Source organism: Odocoileus virginianus, chromosome 5 (genome assembly GCF_023699985.2).
Source record: "Odocoileus virginianus isolate 20LAN1187 ecotype Illinois chromosome 5, Ovbor_1.2, whole genome shotgun sequence".
NCBI classification, from domain to species: domain Eukaryota; kingdom Metazoa; phylum Chordata; class Mammalia; order Artiodactyla; family Cervidae; genus Odocoileus; species Odocoileus virginianus.
The window spans coordinates 80,845,688-80,868,612 of NC_069678.1; the positions used below are offsets into that span (position 1 = coordinate 80,845,688).

The 22,925-nt window shown below is 41.3% G+C and overlaps 1 protein-coding gene across 4 annotated transcripts in view; it reads right to left on the reverse strand.

Annotated features, from left to right (window-relative positions):
- Positions 1 to 20,746, reverse strand: part of MAST2 (microtubule associated serine/threonine kinase 2) — a 204,066-nt gene extending 183,320 nt beyond the window's left edge. For all 4 annotated transcript variants that reach the window (XM_070468227.1, XM_070468226.1, XM_070468225.1 and 1 more), the window contains exon 1: positions 20,194 to 20,746. In XM_070468227.1, coding sequence (XP_070324328.1) covers positions 20,194 to 20,400 — 207 coding nt within the window. In that variant the 5' untranslated portion in view covers positions 20,401 to 20,746. The remainder of the gene's footprint in view (positions 1 to 20,193) is intronic.
- Between the last annotated feature and the right edge of the window lie 2,179 nt (positions 20,747 to 22,925).

A 22,925-nucleotide genomic window follows, 5' to 3' on the forward strand; every position in this document is an offset into this window, starting at 1 on the left:
TTGTTTTCTTGGTTGTTGTTATTTTGTTTTTTTGTCACACTGCGCCACTTGTGGGATTTTAGTTCCCTGACCAGGGATAGAACCTGGGCCCTCAGCAATGAGAGTGAGGAGTCCCAACCACTGAACACAACGAAAGTCCTAAGGAGAAAGTATTTTTAAAATTGGTAGTAAATGGATAAAAGAACATGGGGGATAGTAAGGCACTGTACCATTACTGGTAGCATTGAAAAAGGCCCTGATGCTGGGAAAGATGAAGGCAGAAGAAGAGGGCAGCAGAGGATAAGAAGGTGGGATAGCATCACCAATTCGACGGACATGAACTTGGCTGAACTCCAGGAGATGGTGAGAGACAGGGAGACCTGGAGTGTGTAGTCCATGGGGTTACAAAGAGTTGGACACGACTGAGCGACTAAACAACAAGCATTGAAGCAATTGATGTGTCCAGGCAATTGCATCAGGAATGAGCAGGAAGAAAGGGGAATTGGAAGGAGAAGTCAATGTAAAAAGAGAAAGCATCAAGGCAGCAGCCTATATTACCACCAAGTGGTGTGACAAGGATGAAACAGTACTTATGCATCAAGTAGAAACCATAAAGAAATCAGGGTTTGGGCATTAAAGCTGGTAACCCATCTAAAAGGGCTGGCCATTCACAGAGGCAACACTCCAGCAAGCAGCTGTGGGTGGAGGGAAGTGAGGAGGTCTGACAAGATACCAAGGCGAAGGAATATCCTATATGAAGGCAATATGGAAAGGAAAATACTCCCAAAATAACTTAAAATGAGCTACATGACAGAGCCAGCACTTGGATGCCTGCTTCATCATATGGATGAACAATTAGTCTTAGGCACAAAAGGACTGACAACCAATAGGACTAGATCAGCATCAGTTAAAAGAAAGTCATATCCTTTTCAATCTCTCTATTCCCTATCATAACATACCAAAGAAAAGAAGCCAGAGGAGAGGAAAAATGAAAGCAGATTATGCACCTTCTCATTCCAAGTTTCTCCTATCAAAACTTTGCAAAGGGAAGGAAATGTTAATTAAATGGGAAATGAAATTTAACTTTTAAAGCAGGACATCCTTTTAACTTTAGTATATTACTCATTTCAGAAAAGTACATATAACTAAGCACACAACAAAGAATTTTTGCAAGTTAAACATATCCATGTAACCACCATCAAGATTTAAAAAAAAAAGAAACATAACCAACCACTTTCCAGAAAGCCCCCTGTGCTCCCTCTCAGTCACTATACTATCTCCCCAGGATAATTACTATCCAGGCTTCGGACAGAGTTGAGTACATAAATAGATCACTCTTTATGAACTATTCTGTACCTTGCTTCTCTTGCTCAGCTAGCTAGACTGGACTTATTTATTTTTAATTGAAGGATAACTGCTTTACAATATTGTGTTGGTTTCTGCCATACAACAACATAAATCAGCCGTACGTATACATGTCCCCTCCTTCTTGAACCTCTCTCCCACCTCCCAACCCTTCCCACCCTTCTAGGCTGTTAGAGAGCCCTGGTACGAGTTCCCTGCGTCATACAGCAAATTCCCATGGCTATCTATTGTACATATGTTAGTTAGACTGGACTTTTTAAAACAGTAGAACATTATTGGATTTACTGAAGAATTTATTAAAGACAAGAAAAGGGAATGAAGCAAATAGAACACATAGTCTAAGAGAGAAAGAAAAGGGGCATGGGAAGAGGAACTTCCTTTCTATAGTATAACTTCCAAACTAACTTACTTCTTGCAATTTTCTAGTTCCCATTTCTAGTCACTTATGAGAGATCCAGCCAAATCACATGTTTTGCAGGTTCAATAGCATATTACTGTACCCTTAAAATAAGCTGCCCCCTTCTGCTTAAACTGGATCAAATTTTTATCTGGCTCCCAGCATTTCTACAATCAAATGATTCTTCGGCAAAATAGGGAGTTAAGGAGGGGAAGGAACCTAGGATGACTTCCAGGATTCTGGCCTGGATAGTATCCCAGAAAATATAGGAAGAGAAACGAGATTACAAATAAAACACTGTTATGGGAGTATTAACATAACTACAAATTCCAGTATTCTTCCAATAACTATTAGGAAACTATAAATGCTTAACATGAATGAAATTAAATAAAGGAGACATGAAAAACTTTCTTCAACTACATGAGGGCTTTCTCCTCTGTTATAGGAAGAGTAAACTTCTTACTTCACAGGCCAGAGCTAGAAACACTGGACAAAAATAACAGAAGGAGAAGTAGGTTTAATTATCGGAAGAACTGTCTAACAGTGAATAGGCTATGTTAAAAAGGACAAACTCTGCCCCTAGAATACTGAAATAGTAAGGTGAAAGTTGGCCTAAGCTGTGATCCTGAAAATGTGGTCCCCAGACCAGGAATATCAGCATCATCTGTGAACTTGTTAGAAATGCAAATTCTAGAGCCCCAACCCAGATCTACTAAATTGGAAAATCTCAGGTAGGGGACCAGCAATCTGTCTTAACAGGTAAGTCTGAAGCACACTCAAGTTTGAGAACCACCAAACTAAAAAAAAACTTTCAGTTTGATTCCACCAACACACACACATGTTGATCAACTGTGAGAATTGTGTCATAAATTACTTGAAATTGATTTAAAGTACTCAATCAGTATACTTTTAATTAAATGAAAGCAAGTTCCTGGTAAATACTACAATAAAGTCGGTTCACTTATGTTACAACGTTGTTTCTTAGGTGAGATTGTTTAAAAGGCAGAATTACAGCTTGCATGCCAGAAATTACACATAATTTGTATTTACCTATTATAGCAACAATGTAACAATAACATACCTACTATATGACATGTAAATTTCAACTATCAAATAAAAGGTTGAAAATCGCCTGACTACAAAATCTCTACATGCTCCTCCCAACTCTAGAGCTTATTGCTTTCTCTTGAGTCCTCACAGAGTCCTCCCTCTCTTGGTCAGAACTCTCTCAGTCTCCCACAGTACTAAAGCAAATCTCAGGCTAACTTTGTACACAAGGCTAGTGTTGTGTTTATACTATATTATGCTTTCAGGATAGGACTTCCTTTCTTGACTTCCCTGTAGCTCGAACAGTAAAGAATCTGCCTGTAATGCAGGAGATCAGGGTTCAATCCCTGGGTCGGGAAGATCTTCTGGAGAAGGGAATGGCAATCCACTCCAGTATTCTTGCCTGGAGAATTCCATGGACAGAGAAGTTTGGTGGGCAACAGTCTGTGGGGTCGCAAAGAGTCGGACACAACTGAGTGACTAACACACATACACAAGGATAGGATTCGATATAATCAAAGGATTCACAGCTAAAGAACAGAAGTCTACACACTAAAAACTTGTCTATCAGGCTAAAAACCTGGGCTTGCAACACAAGTTGTCTTATCCCATATGAATGGTAATTTAATAGGTGAAGAGAAGTCCATATACTGTGATAGATTCTTCCTGACCTACCCTGCCAAGAGTCAAACCCAGGTGTCACACTAATCAAAGTATATTTTCTTTATCCCTATTAAAACCTTTGCTTGATGTGCATATGCAAAAAAAAGTACTTTGACCCATACCTCAGGCATATCAAAGGCAATGTATGAAAAATAATTCTAAATGGCTTATGAATCTAACTATAAAATCTAAAAGTATAAAACTTCAAAAAAATACAAGAGTAAAATTTTTATACTTTGAGTTAGGTAGCATTCTTAGGTAACACAACAAAGCTTAAGTTTAAAAAAGAACAAATTTATAGACTTCATCAAATTTAAAAACTACTCTTCTAAAGATACTGTTTAAAAAGTGAAAACAAATCACACAGGAGCAAAAATATTTGCAAAACATATCTGAGAAAGACAGGCATTCAGTAACAAGCCAATAAAAAAAAATGAGCAAGAAACCTAATTTTAGCAAAGAAAAAGCAAATACGGAAAATGAAACCATTCTCATCATTAGGAAGATAAAAATTAAAATCAAGTGAAAGACAACATAAGCAAAATGGTGGATTAGACAGCTCCCCAGCTAAAATTACCCCAAAGAATCACTGAAAAACAGGCAGAAACTGTCAGAACCACTTTTGTCAGACTCTGGAAAATAGAAGATTTACAACAACCATGAGAACTGAATCAAGAAGTCAACTTAAAAATGGTAGGAAAGCTTTGTGGCATTTTTACTCACCCTCACCCTACTCATTCCTTGATGTGGAGGCAATCTTGAAGACATCAGTTGGGATCCCAGAGTGGGACCCTGGCCCCTAGTGCCAGAAGGACCAGAGTAGACCTTACTTGTAAATTATGACGTCTGTTCTAACTTACCTGGGGGCTACCTGGAGGACTGACACGAGGCACTCCTCTCTATTTCACCTAACTTGGAATCTTCTCAGTAGAAAAGCAGCAAGCACTGCTTAAAACCCCATAAGGTGACCCAAACACCCACAGCCACCTGGGCCAAGGATTAACAATGAGACATATAATTGACTGCCTGAGATCTGGGCAGGAAAAGGGAGAGTTTCTTTGGGAAATTAGGGTAATCACAAACACCTGTGTATATAAACTAACTTAGAGAGCCCAGGGTGAAATGCATACTCAGGAAACACTGAGATTTTAAGCTTTCATCTCAAGCTGATCCCTGGAGTCAGCACAAGTCTGGCTAAGGGCCGAAGGAATCAAACAGTCAATCTGCAAAGACCAGATTGTTGTATGTTTGTAAAACATATTGATTGTATGTTTGTTTGTTTGCTTAGCTCCTGGCAATCCAGAAAATCTTTATCAAAATACAAGCTAAGGAATAGAGACTTCAGTATCACACACAGCAAGAAATACAATTTCTACAAAAAAGGCTGAGAAAACTCACTAGACAAATGAACAACTACAGCCTTCAATAGTCAAAAAATAGCAAACCCTAGGGAAAGAGGAAACACTGTATTCCCAAGTTGCCAATATTCAAATCTCTAATTTTCAACAACAATAAAAATTTTAAAAATCACAAGATGTATAAAGTATGGTCCACTCAAACAAGTGAAATACATTAACAGAAAACATCCCTGAGGAAGCCCAGTATTGCACTCTGCAGTAAACTTGAAACCTAATGTCTTAATTATGGTCCTATTACCAAAGGAAAACATTTGCAAAGAATTAAAGAAAATCAGGAAAACAATGTATGACCAAAACAAGGCTATCGACAAGAAGACAAATTATACAAGGGAATCAAACAGAAATTCTAGAATAAGAAAACCAATAAATAAACGAAAAATTCAGTAGGGGGTTCAACAGCAAATTTGAGAAAGCAAAGACATAATCAGCAATCTCGAGGACAAGACAATTAAAGCTATCTAGTCTGAGGAACAAAAAGAAAAAAAGAGAATAAAGTGAAGAGAGCCTAAGAGATGAGGGGTTCATCTTCAAAAAAACCAATATATGCATTAAGGGAATCCCAGAAGAAGAAGAGACAAATGGCGATAATACCTGAAGAAATAATTGCCAAAAACTTCCCAAATGTGATGAGAGACATGAGCCTACATGTTCAGAAGCTCAATGAACTTCAAGTAGGTTAAACTCAAACAGAATTTGAGTCAAAACATATCATTACCAACTGCTGAAGCCAACAACAAAGCGAAAATATTCAAAACAGTAAGAAACATGCAATTCATTATGTACAGGGGACCCCCAATCAAAGAGCAAAAAGCAGACATTGTGTGTCTTCTACTGAAAGAACACACTACCACCCAAAATCTTGCCCAAGGAATTGAACCTGAGACTGATTAAGCCTCTCTATCCAGCTGTAACTTGTAGGCAATACAAAGGACATGAAACATTTTGAAATGCACCGTAGCTATGAATCTAGACTATGGGAAACTACAGGTCAAATGTTCCAAGGTTTTTCAACATAAAGACTTTAAAGAAGAGATGAAAGGAAAACGTATAGATTAAAAGAGACAAACATATCTAGTTTTTTTTAATGGGCAAGACTAAACTGTAATGTCTTAGATGCAAACTTAAAAAGAAACACAAAGAAATGCTCAAGTCAGAATGTGCTATGCTATGCTTAGTCACTCAGTTGTGTCTGACTCTTTGTAACCCTATGGACTGTAGCCCGCCAGGCTCCTCGGTCCATGGGGATTCTTCAGGCAAGAATACTGGAGTGGCTTGCCATGCCCTCCTCCAGGGGATCTTCCCAACCCAGGGACTGAACCCAGGTCTCCTGCATTGCAGGCAGATTCTTTACTGTCTGAACTACCAGGGAAGCCCTAAGTCAGAATACTGACTACTTTTGCAGAGAAAGAGGGACTGTGATTGGGAGGGGCACAGCAAGAAGAGTTTCTTGAATCGCTGGTAAAATTCTGCTTAATTAATAGTGTTCATTTTATAATTCACTAAATTATCCTCCTGTTTTTTACTGCTTTTCTGTAGTTGTTATATTTGACAATAAACAAGTTAAATAGTAAAAAAGAAAAAAAAAGGAGGAAAGAAAGAAAATTCACAAAACAAGTGGTCTGCTACAAAAGGAATATTTTGCTACACACAAAGTTACAGTAGTGACAAAGAACAAACACAATAAAAAACATAGAAACAAACATTTAGTGAGCTCCAATACAAACTAGGCAATTTATAACCATAAGAACAACACGGTTAAATAGACATTGATTGCTATCCCCATCTCAAATTCAAACCTACTAAGCTATAAAGAGAATTCAAACCTAAAGTATATTTGTCTCCTTGTATCTCACTGTTTGCAGAACCCAGGGTAGGCAAGGCACAAGTAGGGAAGCTGAAAGAAAACTCAGGGAACTGCAGACATGTTTATTCTCTCCGGGCTAGCGCAGCAGCCATAAGGCAGACACACTGTGTTCTCTTGCGGTTGGCCCAGCAGATGCAGACATAATGCAGCCTCAAGGGCTTTTCAGGTGGAGCTTATACATGTTTAGGTGGCCTGTGGCCAGGGGGGTACGTGGTGAAGTGCATATGCAGTGCTACAAGTGACCTCAACTGTTACACAATCATGTATTTACAAAACGTGGGGCGAGAGCAAGAGGCCGTGGGTCGAGAGACTCTCATCACTGCTATCTTGGCTAATTTGCTCTTTCCCTACAATACTTCTTCACCATATTCTATTTTTAAATGACAATAAAAAAAAAACTCAACATCAATAAGAAAAATAAAAAGAAACAGTTTTTGAGAAAAACAAAGTTCATAACTAAGGAAGTCACAGAAAACAAAACTTCTAAGTAAATACTAAATCTGTGAAGAGATTCTCAACCTTGCAAATAATCAGGAAAATGTATTTAAAGCACTGAGCTGCCATCTAAATCTAGAAAATTAACAAAAAGTGATAACAACAAGAGTTGTCAAGGACACAGCAAAACATCAGAGGTCAAAGCACATACAGGTACAAACACTGAAAAAAGCAATCTGGCAACGATATCCTGTAAGAGAAACTCCTGCACGTGTGCACAAGGAGGTAAGTACAAGAATATTTACTGTAGCACTGGAAAATGGAAATCACCTAATGGTCCATTATTATAACAAAATATTTGCTGTGCTGTGCTTAGTCACTCAGTTGTATCCGACTCTTTTGTGACCCCATGGACTGTAGCCTGCCAGGCTCTAGTCCATGGGGGTTCTCCAGGTGAGCATACTGGAGTGGGTTGCCACACGCCCTCCTTAAGGGGATCTTCCCAACCCAGTGATAAAACCCAGATCTCCCGCATTGCAGACAGGTTCTTTACCATCTGAGCCACCAGGGAAGTCCAATTTTTTCAAAAAAGTTTACATATTACAAATTAGTCTTTCAAAAGAATGCTATATAGCAGTTTAAAATTGATGAAATTAATCTAAATGTGTTAAGATAACATAGAAAAGGTAAGTAAACTTCAGCTGGTAGGCCATGTCCTACCCACAGTCTGCTTATGTCTACCCAGGGAGCTAAAAGAAGTTTTTACATTTGTAAATAGTTGGAAAACAAATCAATAGAACAAGATTTTGTAAAACAGTATTCTCAATATGACAAATATGGAAATTACATAAAATTCTAATTTCAATGTCCCTATATAAAGTCTATTAAAATATAGATAAGTTCATTCATTGGCATATTATCTTAGGGATGCTATCAGGCTACAACAGTATAGTTGAGCATGTAGTTGTGAAACAAACAGTATGACAAAGCCTAAAATATTTATTACATTGCCCTTAACAGAAAAAGTGTGCTGATCTGTGACATATAATTCTCAAAAACAATGCTGAGTGGAACAAGGTTAGACAGCAAAAGTATACATATAATAAATAATTTATATAAAATTAAAAAACAAGTATTCCTACATCTATATTACCCCTGTTTTGCTGAACATAGGCAGAGAAGTTATGTGGCTTATTAATCTCCCAACAAACTGAAGGTTAAAGGATTTGTACCTCTGCTACCAGGTTCACCCTTAAGAAGGGTGAACATTACATTAAAATTGGTATACAACTAAAACAATATCACAGAATTTTAAAATGTGGTTTCCTTGGTCCATATTTGCTATTAAATACATTCTAAAGCCTAGGGAGACTACAACACATTCTAAACCAGTTACTTAGAAAGAAATTCATAGAAGTTTCCCTAAGGGCTTCCCTGGTAGCTCAGGTTGTAAAGAATCCACCTGCAGGAGACCCCGGTTTGATTCTGGGTCGGGAAGATCCCCTGGAGAAGGGCTAGGCTACCCCTCCGGTAGTCTTACCTCGAGAATCCCCAGGGACAGAGGAGCCTGGTGGGCTAAAAGGGAAAATATACAAATTAAAGCCGCTTTTTCAAGCTGAACAAAATAAAAGGACAGTTCAATAATGCCAACAAATCAAAGGTTAAGACATACCTTTTTCTATTTCTTTCTGAAACCAGGTAAGAACACTGAAAAATATGAACACTATATTCACACATTCTATGCATGTATCCTAAAAATATAATAATTAACCATTATTGAGCACTCATTGGTATTAGGCTTTGTAGTAAGTGTTGTACATGGATTAACTTATTAAATCCTAACAATGAAATTGGTAATGAAATTATCTCCACTACATACACATAGGATGATTAAGGCTTAAAGAATTTAAGTAATTTGTATCAGGTCACAGAGTTGGACTCTAAGGTCAGACAATGACTTAATCACTATACATTCACTCAAGAAGTATTTCTTTAGTATCTCCAATATACATGTCTAGAAACTGGAGATACAGCAGTAAGGAAAAACCAATTCAAATTCATATCCTCATTAAGCATATATTCTAATGTGTGAGAAAGAGAATAAATATGTGACAGTCACAGGTGAATAAAGGACATAATAAAAAGAGGGGATGGAAGTGACTACGAGGGCTACTTCAAAATAGCTGGTCAGAGGGGATCGGGATGGGGAACACATGTAAATCCATGGCTGATTCATGTCAATGTATGGCAAAAACAACTACAATATTGTAAAGTAATTAGCCTCCAACTAATAAAAATAAATGGAAAAAAAAAATAGCTGGTCAAGGAAGGCCTCTGAGGAGGTGATATCTGAACAGAGACCTAAATGAAATAAGGAAGCCAGTCATATAAACATATCCAGAGAAAGAACACCTCAGGTAGAGAAAACTACCAAGTATCAGTTCAGTTCAGTTCAGTCGCTCAGTCGTTTGCGACCCCATGAATTGCAGCATGCCAGGCCTCCCTGTCCAACTCCCGGAGTCTACCCAAACTCATGTCCATCGAGTCAGTGATGCCATCCAGCCATTTCATCCTCTGTCATCCCCTTCTCCTCCTGCCCCTAATCCCTCCGAGCATCAGGGTCTTTTCCAACGAGTCAACTCTTCACATGAGGTGGCCAAAGTATTGGAGTTTCAGCTTCAGCATCAGTTCTTCCAATGAACACCCAGGACTGATCTCCTTTAGGATGAACTGGTTGGATCTCCTTGCAGTCCAAGGGACTCTCAAGAGTCTTTTCCAACACCACAGTTCAAAAGCATCAATTCTTCGGCACTCAGCTTTCTTCACAGTCTAACTCTCACATCCATACACGACCACTGGAAAAACCATAGCCTTGACTAGATGGACCTTTGTTGGCGAACTAATGTCTCTGCTTTTCAATATGCTATATAGGTTGGTCATGACTTTCCTACCAAGTATAGAATTTCTCAAATCATTTTTAAAATGTCCTCAGGCAGGAGCATGCTTAATATATCTGGAGACCATCAAGGCAGCCACTGTGACTAGAGCACAGTAACAAGAGGAAGAGAAGGAAATGAGGTTTGAGAAGGCCCAGAGGCAGATCACATAGGCACTTATAATAGGACAAAGCAAGCACCTTCAACTTTGATTAACTGTGATGGAAAGCCACTTTTGACTAGAGAGGGTGACAAATTTTGACTTTAGCTTTTATAGGATGATATTGCTCTTGCTGTGTGCAAATTATCATTATCATAGTTGCGGGGGAGGGTAGAAGAATAGAATCAGGAAGACAGGTTAGGAGACTTTTATAGTAACCCGGATGGAAGATGAAAGAGGCTAAAATTAGACTAGTGATGGAGCTAGTGGGGAAAAGTCTCCTGCAGTTTGAATACTGCACCAACCAGAGCTGATGGGCTGAATGTGGAATATGAAGTTTAGAAAAGAATCAAAAACAACTTCCATATTTTGCTTTGAGTGAATGATTTTGTTGTTTAGTCGCTCAGTCATGTCCGACTCTTTGCGACCCCATGGACTGCAGCACGCCAGGCTTCCCTGTCCATCACCATCTCCCAGGGTTTGCTCAAACTCATGTCCATTAAGTTGATGATGCAATCCAACCATCTTACCCTCTGGTCACCCCTCCTCCTACTGCCCTCAATCTTTCCCAGCATCATGGTCTTGTCCAGTGAGTCAGTTCTTCACATTAGGTGGCCAAAGTAATAGAGCTTCAGCTTCAGCATCAGTCCTTCCAGTGAATATTCAGGACTGATTTCCTTTCGGATGGACTGGTTTGATCTCTTGCAGTCCAACAGTCTCTCAAGAGTCTTCTCCAATACCACAGTTCGGAAGTATCAATTCTTCAGCACTCAGCCTTCTTTATGGCCCAACTCTCACATCTGTTCATGACTACTGGAAAAACCATAGCTTTGAATGTATGTACCTCTGTCAGCAAAGTGTTGTCTCTGCTTTTTAATACTCTGTCTAGGTTTGTCATAGCTTGAATGATAGTGCTGTTTATCGACATGGGAAAGACTGAGGGAGAAGCAGAATAGGAAATAAAAACAGGGTTCAACTTTGGACACATTAAGTTTGAAAGGTCTATTAGCTACCCAAATAGAAATGTTATACTCACAACTGAAAAAAGGAGTTAGAGCTCAGAGGAAAGTCAAGACAAGAGGGGGAAAGGTGGGAATCAACAGCATACAGATGAAATGCAAAGTAATACAATCTAATGAGATTACAGCAAGAGAGAGAACAGATTGTAGAAGCAGATTAAATACTAAGCTCTCTGAAGCACTGGTGAGACTGAAGGAAAACCAAGAGAGCATGGTCCCAGGAGCCAAATGATGGAATGATCAACCATGTCAAAAGCAACAGGTTGAGTGAGATGAAGACTGAAAACTGGCCACTGGATTTGACCAATGATGACCCTGACATAAGTGCTGCAGTGGAATTAGGAGACTAAAGCCTGATTTGACTGGAATGGGTTCAAAAAAGAGTAAGAGCAGAAGAAATGAAAGAAGATACAGATAACTCTTTCAAGTGGTTTTGTTCTAAAGAAAAGCACTCTCTTATTCACAGACAATTATTTCATATCCCTTGCTCGTTTGCCTGAATAACTGCAAGAGTCTCTTGAGTGGTCTCTCTGCTTCCACATACCCATTCAGTCAGTGCTCCTTAGAGCAGTCAAACAGATGGGATTAAAATGAATGTCAGATCACGTGATTCCTCTGCTCAAAATTCTCCAACGGCTTTTCATCTCATTCAGCACAAAAGTCAAAAACCTTACCCTGTAAGACACTTACCCATCTGAACCTCTCCACAATTCAGCCCTCCTCTCCCCATCTTTCCCCTTTGACCTCACCTACCACTCTTCCTCTTACTCACTCTACTCTAGCCATACTTGGGCTCCTTGGTGTTCCTCAAACAAAATTTTAGAGCTAAAGGTATGCTTCCAGACTAAGGAGCTTTCTACCTCTACCAAGTATACGCTTCCCTCAGAATTGAAATGCCTGTTTCTTACATCCTTCAGGTCTTTACTCAAACATCTCATTCCAAAGAGATGTCTTTCATGATAATGCTATTTAAAGCCATAAAATCTCCCATCACTCTATATCCCCCCTTTTCTGCTTTATTTTCTTCATAGTATTTATCACCCTATAGCACACTACATATTTTACTTATTTCTTTTATTATCTGATACAAGTGTACCATAGACAGAGTTGGTTTAATCACAGTTGGGATTTTCTCAAGTATGACAAGTATGACAGGTATGACAGAAGGTACTGAAGGTACACACATAGGAATAATTATGATAGCCCATGAAATATTTAGCTGGACAAGGATGAAAGTAGAGGCATGAGGTGACCAACAATGCAAAGATGATTTAGGAAAAACAAAAATCAACAGACCAGAGGTTACAAAGAGTTTGAACAATTTTTGGAGATGAATGAATGCGAGCTACAGAAACAGAACATGATGTGAAGGTCAGAGTGTGGTAAGCTCTAAACTAAGATTTTAGAAGTGGAACTATTACTGGTAAAGATGAAATATGCCCAATGAACATGGAAGCAGGAAGTTCAGGTTGATATCAATTTTTCCCATCAATTATTTACTATATTTCCACTTTATATAGGGTCTTCACTGGTGGCTCAGCTGGTAAAGAATCTGCCTGCAATGTGGGAGACCTGGGTTCAATCCCTGGGTTGGGAAGATCCCCTGGAGAAGTAAACGGCTATCCACTCCAGTATTCTGGCCTGGAGACTGTATAGTCCATGGGGTTGCAAAGAGTCAGACACAATTGAGCGACTTTCACTTTTACATCACCACTGTATATATGGCTATAGTGCAGAGAAAAGAGTTTGGGGAGTTGACAATAAGGTACATCACTGAAACAAAAAGGCGGTCAACTATGTTGGACTAACAGCGCATCATATGTAAGTCCTGACTCCCAGGGACACCTAGTCTCTGCTCTCCCCTGAGGACTTTTTCCTCCAACCCCAGGACTAGCCCTTGACCCAATAACCTGGTTTTCAAACCTCTTTGGAACCCCAAGTACATATATAAGAGAAGAAAAACAACCAATACCTGCTGATAAAAAAGATAATTACCAAGGTACCATGGGGGTTTTACCAAAAAGTACAAAGCTAGGTAGCAAATTTAGCAAAAAACCATATAGTAGCTAAGACCAGCAAAGAAGGAGGCATAGTGACTGCAGTATGAAGCTGCCTCTAACAGTCCTAATCATAGGTCACCATGAGTAACTTGGGGTGGAAAAAGCTTTTAGGCTGATCTTAGGTTAAGAGGCCAGAGAAGGCAATGGCACCCCACTCCAGTACTCTTGCCTGGAAAATCCCAGGGACAGGGGAGTCTGGTGGGCTGCCGTCTATGGGGTTGCACAGAGTCAGACATGACTGAAGCGACTTAGGAGCAGCAGCAGCAGGCTAAGAGGCATCCAGTAAAATAAAAATGGGAAAAATCTGTAAGCAGATGTATCCTACGCTCATCAGGGAAAACTGTCCAACCTGCTTCAACCATCCCAGGCTCTCTGCTCCCAGGACCTTTGATGAAATCAAATCTTCCAAAGGTAATAGGTTTTCAGGGCTGGCCCTCACTTAGATTACTTCGGGACAAGATGGGAGGAAAGAGTTAACAAACACTGTATTGAAAACTCATTGTCATTGCAGAGGTCAGACTGGAGTAGGTGTGTGCTAAGTCGCTTCAGTCGTGTCCAGCTCTTTGCGATCCTAAGGACAGGAGCTTCCTAGGTTCCTCTGTCCTCGGGATTCTCTAAGCAAGAATACTGAATACTAGAAAGGGTTGCCATGCCCTCCTCAAGGAGATCTTCCTGAACCAGGGACCAAACCCGAGTCTGTTATGTCTCCTCCATTGGCAAGCGAGTTCTTTATCACTAGCATCCCAATGGCTCAAATGATAAAGGATCCACCTGCAATGCAGGAGACTCGGGTTCGATCTCTGGGTCAGGAAGATCCCCTGGAAAAGGAAATGGTCACCCACTCCAGTATTCTTGCCTGGAGAACTGCAAGAACAGAGGAGCCTAGCAGGCTATAGTCCATGGGGTCACAAAGAGTTGGACATGACTGAGCAATTAAGCACACACCTTCCATTGAAAACTTAGCCGGAGTACCTGCTCAATCGTGTCTAATATAGCCTGTAAGGTTCCTCTGTCAATGGAATTTCCCAGGCAAGAATACTGGAGTTGCCATTTCCTTCTCAGGGATCTTCCCAACCCAGGGATTGAACCAGCATCTTAAGCATTGACAGGCAGATTGTTTATTACTGTGCCACCTGTAAAGCCCCTGGGAAAACTCAGAAAAATTCTCAAATGCCCATGTCTTAATCACCATGTCCTACACTGTATCCTCCACACAGCTGCCAGAGTAACCCAGGTTAAAAAACAAGTAAGACCATCATACTCCCCTACTTTACTTTTTAAATAGTAGTAAAGATCTTCTACCATCGAGGCTCTTTTAGGCTCTAAACTCATCATCTATGCCTCCAAGTTCAAATGCCAACAATACCAAACAACTACAGTTCCCTACAAAATATACACAGTTTTCCCTCTGTGTGTTTTCTGCCCTGTGCTTTTGGGCCTCCCTGATAGCTCAGTTGGTAAAGAATTTGTCTGCAATGCAGGAGACCCCAGTTCGATCCCTGGTTCGGGAAGATCCACTGGAGAAGGGACAGGCTATCCACTCCAGTATTCTTGGGCTTCCCTGGTGGCTCAGCTGGTAAAGAATCTGCCTGCAATGCAGGAGACCTGGATTTGATCCCTGGGTTTGGAAAATCCCCCAGAGAAGGGAAAGGTTACACACTCCAGTATTCTGGCCTGGAGAATTCCATGGACTACACAGTATACAGTCCATGAGGTCGCAAAGAGTTGGACATGACTGAGTAACTTTCACTTCACTTTGACTATACAATAACATTACAGTGCCAAATAATGATTTTCATGAAAAAAATTTTGAAAATTCCTTAATGCTGCTGAGAGAATTCTAGAAAGTAAAATTGAACTCCATCTTCCTCCATCTTCAAAAATGTCTCCTTTTCTTTACTTACCTATTTCTCTCTTACTACCATTATTACTCAATTCACCCAAATTCAAAATATTTGAATCATTTCCTGTTCATTCATTCAGTTAGTAAGTAATTATTGTGCCTATTGTGACAAAGGCCCTGATTACGTATTATGGTATATAAAATGATGATGTAGTTCCCACCCTCAATAATTTACAACTTAAAAGCAGATATGAAATAATATAAAATGAACACAGAAGGACAGAAGTGCTATTTATGACAGCCCAATCAGAGAAAAGCAACTTCACAGAACAGTTTCTGTGGCATGAGTTAGGCCTGGAAGCTTGAGTAGAATTTCAATGGGCAAAGACTATGAAGAAAGTTTTTCAGATAGATAACTAATTAAAATAAAAATATGAAAGTGCCTAAGGAGGAAACAAATATTTACCGAGTGCCATTATGTACCAGTTAAAACACTAAAGGCTGGTACAGTGATGATTAAGACAGCCTCTGAGGAGTTTTTCTCTGATGAGAGACTGACAACCAATTAGGATATTGCTCAGGATACATTTCAAGTGCCAGCACACATACATGTTTCTAATAAGTATTCAGACTAATAACTATGTTTCAAATATCATACTAGGCCCTAGGTGTATACAATAGTAAATGAAAGAGTCTGGGCCTCAAAGAACTTGCTAACAAGAGAGATAAGCTATTTCAATAATGTATGCTACAATGGATACAAAGCAAAGTATTGGGAACCAAGAGAAGGGGCCTCTAACTGATTCTAATAAAAAGTGATGTTTCAAGTAGACCTTGAATGCCAAGGTCTTCAAACTTTATTCTATGATATTAAAAAGCTAATGAAAGTTTCTGAAGATAAAGCAATGAACTGATCATTTAAAAATACTTTATTTGCAACTCAGGCAAGGAGTTCCAATCTTCTTTATTAGAATACAGAATAAATTAGAGGCTAAAAGGCTAAAAGCAGACTAAATGCAGTTAAGATATTACAACAACCAAGACAAAAGTTTATAAATGGTGTAAATTAAGATGATGACAGTGAGCACAAAAATTTGAAAGAGATCATGAAGACCAAATCAGCAGAATCTGGAGAAGGGGGTCAAGGGAGAGCAAAAAGACAAAGACCACGGATATAAGTTCAAGTTTGAGGACCACAGAAAGGAAAAACACAGGGAGAAGCACATTTCAAAAGAGAATAATGGAATCTATCAGTATTTCAATGATATAGTAAGCCACTAATCCAGAGATCCAAGTTCTGCATCCTGTTCAGAAATTATTCCTAAATACCAGCATGGTATAACATATAACAGCATTTTTCCATGTCAGGAGAAATGAAGAACAAAGTCATTTCTGAAAGGTAGATACCTTGGTGATCAGCTAGGTTTTTACTTCCTGAATAAATGGAATAATCCATCCCACCTCATAACACACAAAATTGAAATTTTTTAAGTTTTCAACAAATAATTTCAAGGACACTATCAAATTATGAAAACCACAAATGTTAAGATCACAAATGCTGAGAGTCTAAGATGGAAATGTTAAGGCTAGAAATGGAAATATAGAACTAAGAAAAGAAGTCAGGCCTGGAGACTACAAGGAGGCTCTGTGACACAATGTCACAAACAAAAAGAACTACAGACCCTTTGGCTCAGTCGGTAAAGAATCTGCCTGCAATGTGAAGAAATGGGTTCAATTCTTGGGTTGGGAAGATCCCTTGGAGGAGGGCATAGCAACCCACTCCAGTATTCTTGCCTGGAGAATCCCCATGTACAAAACAGTCGGACACAACTGAGCGACTAAGCATAGCACATAGGCCCCACTCCGTATCCTAAGTACTTGCCATGAATAGGGTAATCCTGTTAAAAAACAAAACACAATTAAGAAAAAAACCCGTGGACTTCCCTGGTGATCCAGTGGTTAAGAATCCACTTGCTAATGCAAGAGGCATGGATTCAATCCGTGGTCAGGGAAAATTCCACATGCCAAGGGGCAACTAAGCCAGTGTGCCACAACTACTGAGCATGCACTCGCAACTACTGAGCTTTCACGTCACAACTAATGAAGCCCACATGCTCTAGAGCCCATAAGCTGCAACTACTAAGCCCATGTACCCTGGAGCCTGTGCTCTGCAACAAGATAAACCACCACAAGGAGAAGCCCATGCTCAGCAACTAGAGAGTAATCCCCACTCCCGGCAACTGGAGAAAAGCCTGAGCAGCAACAAAGACCCAGCACAACCAAAAGTGAATAAATAAATAAAATTTTAAAAACAAAGAATAAAAGAAAAAAGCTGGGAATTCTCTGTTGGTTCAGTGGTTAGGACTCAGTGCTTTCACAAGCAGGGGCCTGGGTTCCCCGGTTGGGAAACTAAGGTCCTGTAAGCCTCAGCATGACCAGAAAAAAGAAAAAGAAAAAAGCTAAGGACAGAGAGGAAACACATCCTCAAGGAACATACTGGGGACAGCGACAGAAAACAGAAAGACACCCAAGAAGCAGTCAGAGAAACAGGAGTGAAAAAGACATTATGACAAAAGAGAAGAAAACTTCAAAAGAAACACATGGTCAAGAGTGACCAATAGTTCACAGAGGTCAGAGAAGAGGGAGGTTATCAGATTTAGTCATTTTAAGGTCCCCAGGACTGCTGCAAATCTTTCTGTGTAATTCTTTCACAATGAAAACTTTTCAAAAATAGCCACATATTATTTTTCAACTTAAAAAAAGGAAGTTTTAGCATCGATCATGGAACATTACACAAGGGAGAACTATACAGCAGTGAAGAACAAGCTTTTTCTAAAAGAACATAGATGAATCTTACAGACATAGCTGAATGAAAGAGTACAGTCATAGAAGAGTTAAGCTGAATGATTTAATTTATATGAAGTTCAGAAGAGGCAACACTAATCCATGGTGATAGAGGCTGGGTGAGTGGTTACCTCTAGAGATGGGTAATACCTGGGAGAAAACACAAAGGCACATTCTAGGGTACTGGAAATGTTTTACATCTTTATCCGAGGAGTGGTCACATAGGTGTATTCATTCTGTAAAAATTCATGGGCTCAATGAACCTTTGATTTGCACTCTGTAGTCACATCACAATTAAAAAGTAAATAAATAAACATACAAGTTACTGATGACCTTGAAGACATCAGTTTGGGGAGAGTTTATGTGTAAAAGCCAAATATACGAGGACTGTATACAAGGTGAAGAAGCTGAGACAGTGAACTGTTGTTCAGTCACGCAGTTGTGTCCAACTCTTTGCAACCCCATGGACTGCAGCACGCCAGGCTTCTCTATCCTTCACCATCTCCTGGAGCTTTCTCAGCCTCCTAAATATAAACTCATTTTTCAAGAAGTTTGCTGGTTAGCAAAAATGAGATTACAAAGTAGCTTAAGTAGGTTACAAAACTCAGGGAAATCCTGTTGTCTTGCTTTTATTTGCGGTATAATACAACAAGGGCCTATAGAATATAAGAGGGAATGAAATAAAAAACATCGAGAAATTAGCCTGGAAGAGGATAGGTACTTCCTTCTTTGAGATTTAAAAGGATGAGTGAACACAGAAATCCTGAGATAAAGGAGAAGAAATCAAGTAACCTTGAATCTTCAGTGAAGCACTGGATAAGGTAAATTGGACCAGGTAAACTGAGTAAGGAAAGGATCTGGGTTTTAAGTACATTTTAAAATGTTTCGACTAGGAACTGCAGAGAATATAAAAGACAAGGTTGAGAGAGAAAATTATAGTAAAAGGACAATCCTCAGCTGCATGAAAGTAAGGGCAAAGATAGCAATGGCACAGTCTACTCAGCACTGGGTGGAGAATACAAGATAAAAAACCAACAGTGGGGGAAAGTCCAAGTGCTAACATGTGCATCACTGAAACTATATATAATAATGATGTCTATGGAAAATACTTATTTAACAAACGGGAAAGGTCTCCTGTTAGGCAGGTGACCTAACAGGACCCTTCAAATCTCCAAAGATGAAGTCAGTAGGGTCTTGAATAGTATGTGCAAAAGGGAAGCTGTCACTGGAGTCCATTACTACAGTACATTTTTCTGTAAATCCCATAAGATCAAAGACCATGCACGTATTCACTGAACTTCCTACAGCTACTAATGACAACTTCTCCCTGATAAAACTGACCTTTATCCCCTACTTCTAAATAACCCACACTTGATTAATAAATTAATATATAAACACATCCTGTCCATTCAGAAACTCCACGAACTTTTTGCATTTCTTTCTATGTTTTCTCACTAAGATATTTTCAGTGGTAAACTTCTATAAGGCAGAGACTAAATCTACGAATTCTCTGCTCACAGTACTGCCTTGGGATTGCACACATGCATCCCCAAAGCACATGTTTTAAAAAGTGCTTTCTCGTGAAATGGATCATTACTGGAGAGAACTTTAACAATGGCTAGAAACATATTCCAACAAGACTACAACGATGGCCAAACTAGAGAAAGCTTAGGAATGACATCTTTTTCACAACTGTCAAGGCAACCTCGAGAAAATAAGATAACATTTACTATATCACACTGACTCTCCATACCTTACACTTTTTGCCCCTCTGGATAATTCCTCCGTACCCCTTTAGTAAGCCTATTCTTTGCACTTCATTTACTCCCAGCCCACATTCCGGAGTCCCTTCTCCTCCAGAACCCTTTACCTCAAACGCCCATAGGACCATTTTTCATCCCTACTCTCTCATTTCCCATTCAACCCCAGACTAATACTTCCATTTCGCCATTCCCCATTTTTCTGCCTCTCCAGACCTCCCATTCCTCCTGCCCCTCCAGACTTCCCATTCCTCCAGCCCAACTTCACTTCAGTCCCCACCCCTTCAACTCCCCCAGCCCAAATCTTCCCGCCCGAGATAGCCCTCCCCCATCAGTCCCACTCAGAGTCCCACTCAGGCTCCCCCTCCCCATCCTTTCCCTCCAAGACCCCGGCCAGCCCTACCTGCTCCCTGACTTCGGGCCCCGCGGGCCCGGTCCGCTCCTCCAGTCGCTGCCTCCCGGGCGGCGCTCGCCGGCGCGAGGGCAGGGGCAGGGGCTGGGACTGGGACAGCTCCGCCGCCCGCTGAGCCCCATCCTCCCGGCCGGCTGCCGGCGGCGGCGGCGGCGGCGGCGGCGGCTGCGGTCGATCGCGGCAGCGGCTCCGCTTCATATCTGCGGCTGGGCCCTGCGGGCGTCAGCGCCGCGACTGTCCCGGCCCCGCACCGCCCCGGGCCGCAGCACTGCCGCGCCAACCACCTCCCGCGGCCACCATGGCCCGGCGGGCACCCGAAGCCACCGACCACAGCCCGCAGCTCCTCCGCGCTTTCTGGGGCCTCAAGGGCCGCGGCCTCCTCGGCGCTCCTTACGCAGGCGGCAGCATCGCCGCAGCCTCGTCCTGTCCCATCCGGCACACGGTCGGCTGGTCACCCGCCGCCGCCGCCGGCTCCACAGCAGCCGCCCGCCCGCCTGCCTCTGGCCGGGCCCCGCCCCTCCTTTCCCCTCGCGCGCGCGCACCGGGAGCCCGCCCGCCACCTCCGGCCGCGCGCCGTTTCCCGCGCACGCGCCAGCGAACGGTCGCGAGAGACCCGCCCTTGGCCCCACCGCGTGGTGTGTGAGGGAGGGGGTGGAGAGCGGAAGGGGGCGGTGCCCCGACGCGCCTGTGGTTGCCGCGGACGGTTCATTGATTCTTTCATTCGTCCATTCATGAAATTTTGTGCCAGGCCAAGCTAAGTGGTGCGCATCTAAAATGAATTAGAACTGATCAACGTCCTCAAGGAAGTAGGTGGAGAAGGACCAGGAGCAGCAAGAAGATAAAGGAGACAACTAGTGAACAGAACACGAATGCGTGCCTTTTTATTAAGCACCTTCCACAACTGTCATCTGATCGTCACATCACACTTTGAAGGCAGGTCTGTTCATTCTCCTGTTACAGATAAGAAGACCGACGAGAAGTGACATGCACCAGGTCACTGAGCAAGCTAGGCAGAACTCAAATTCTGGCTTTTCTGCCTCTTTCCACGGTTTCCTGCTGCTTCCAAAAAGTAAGACAGGATGTGGAAAGTCCTATAAAAGAGGAAGAAGCAATAGATTGCTTCAAGGGGAAAGGGAAGATAAGCTTCCAGAACATCACCATGACTCCCCACTGACAATGAAGTCATCACGTTATAGCCCAGTCCAGCCTGGCCACTGCGAGTCCAGTTGTGGCCTGGGCAGCTCAGCCTACCACTTTCAGTGACTCATCTGCTCAGCAACGTGGCTGTAGCTCAGCCCTGTCTGGCCTCCTCCTTCTGGCTTCAGCTAGTCTGCCACAGCACCGTATTTTTCCTCTTTTGACTTGACAGGAATGCTTTCACAGAAGCATTTCCTTAAGGGGTCACCCTTTTTTTCCTGAGCCTCTTCCCTGAACCTTTTCTGAAAGGTAATAATAAATAACATTATAGCAAAACTACTGGATACCAGACAGTGTGCATTCAATTCACACATATGTGAACAAGAGGTAAGTTGTATTATTTCCAGTTTACAGTTGAGGAAACTGAGGTTCGAGTTACATAAAATGTTCAATATGACACAGCTAATAAGTGCAGAGCCAGGACTCAGACCAAGGTCTATCAGATATCAGAGCCTACACACACAACCAATGTATTCTACAGCCAATCGTCAATCTGCTCCTTCTATCCCTGTTTCAGTTCCTCACCACCATCCACCCCTCGTTGTCTCAACCAGAAACCTAGAAGTCATCCTGTACTTCTTTCCTCCCCCTCCAGTCCCCACATCCAATTAATGAACAAGTCTTGCTTCTTCTGTAACCTTACCACCTCTCCAATCTGTCTCCTCGTTACATCCTACTAGTACTACCTCACTTCAAGTCTTATCTTCTCTCACCTACTTGACTAGGAAAACTTTCTAACTAATTCATCTACATCCAGACCCTTTCTCTTCAAACCCGTCCTCCAATAAGCCTTTACAAGAATCTTCAAAAAACATGTTACTTTCTTGCTTAAAACAGTTAAATATGTTTCCATGACCTTCAAGATGAAGTCTACCACTGAACTTAGTATGATTGGCAAGGACATCTGAAATCTGGTCTCTGTCTATGCCACCTTCTCCTGTTAACTCCTGTGTGTATGTGTGCTTAATTGCTCAGTCGTGTCCGACACTTTGCAACCCCATAGACTGTAACCCACCAGACTTCTCTGTTCATGGGATTCTCCAGGCAAGAATGCCAGAATGGGTTGCAATTTCTTCCTCCAGGGGATCTTCCTGACCCAGGATTAGAACCCGCATCTCCTGCATTGTCAGGCAGATTCTTTATCATTGAGCCACCTGCAGTTATTTACAGTTATGCCAACTGTTTGGGCTTCCCTTGTGGCTCAGCTGGTAAAGAATCCACCTGCAATGCGGGAGACCTGGGTTTGATCTCTGGTTTGGGAAGATCCCCTGGAGAAGGGAAAGGCTACCCACTCCAATATTCTGGCCTAGAGAATTCCATGGACTATACAGTCCATGGGGTCACAAAGAGTCAGACACGACTGAGCGACTTTCACTTTCACTATGCCAACTGTTTATATTTCCCTGTATGTACAGAGTATGACACATTCTCGGTTACAGAAACAAACTGATTACCCTAAGGGGGAATTATTAGAAGACTATATAGAGGACTTCATAGAACAGAGATTGGAGGATCAGGCTTATGAT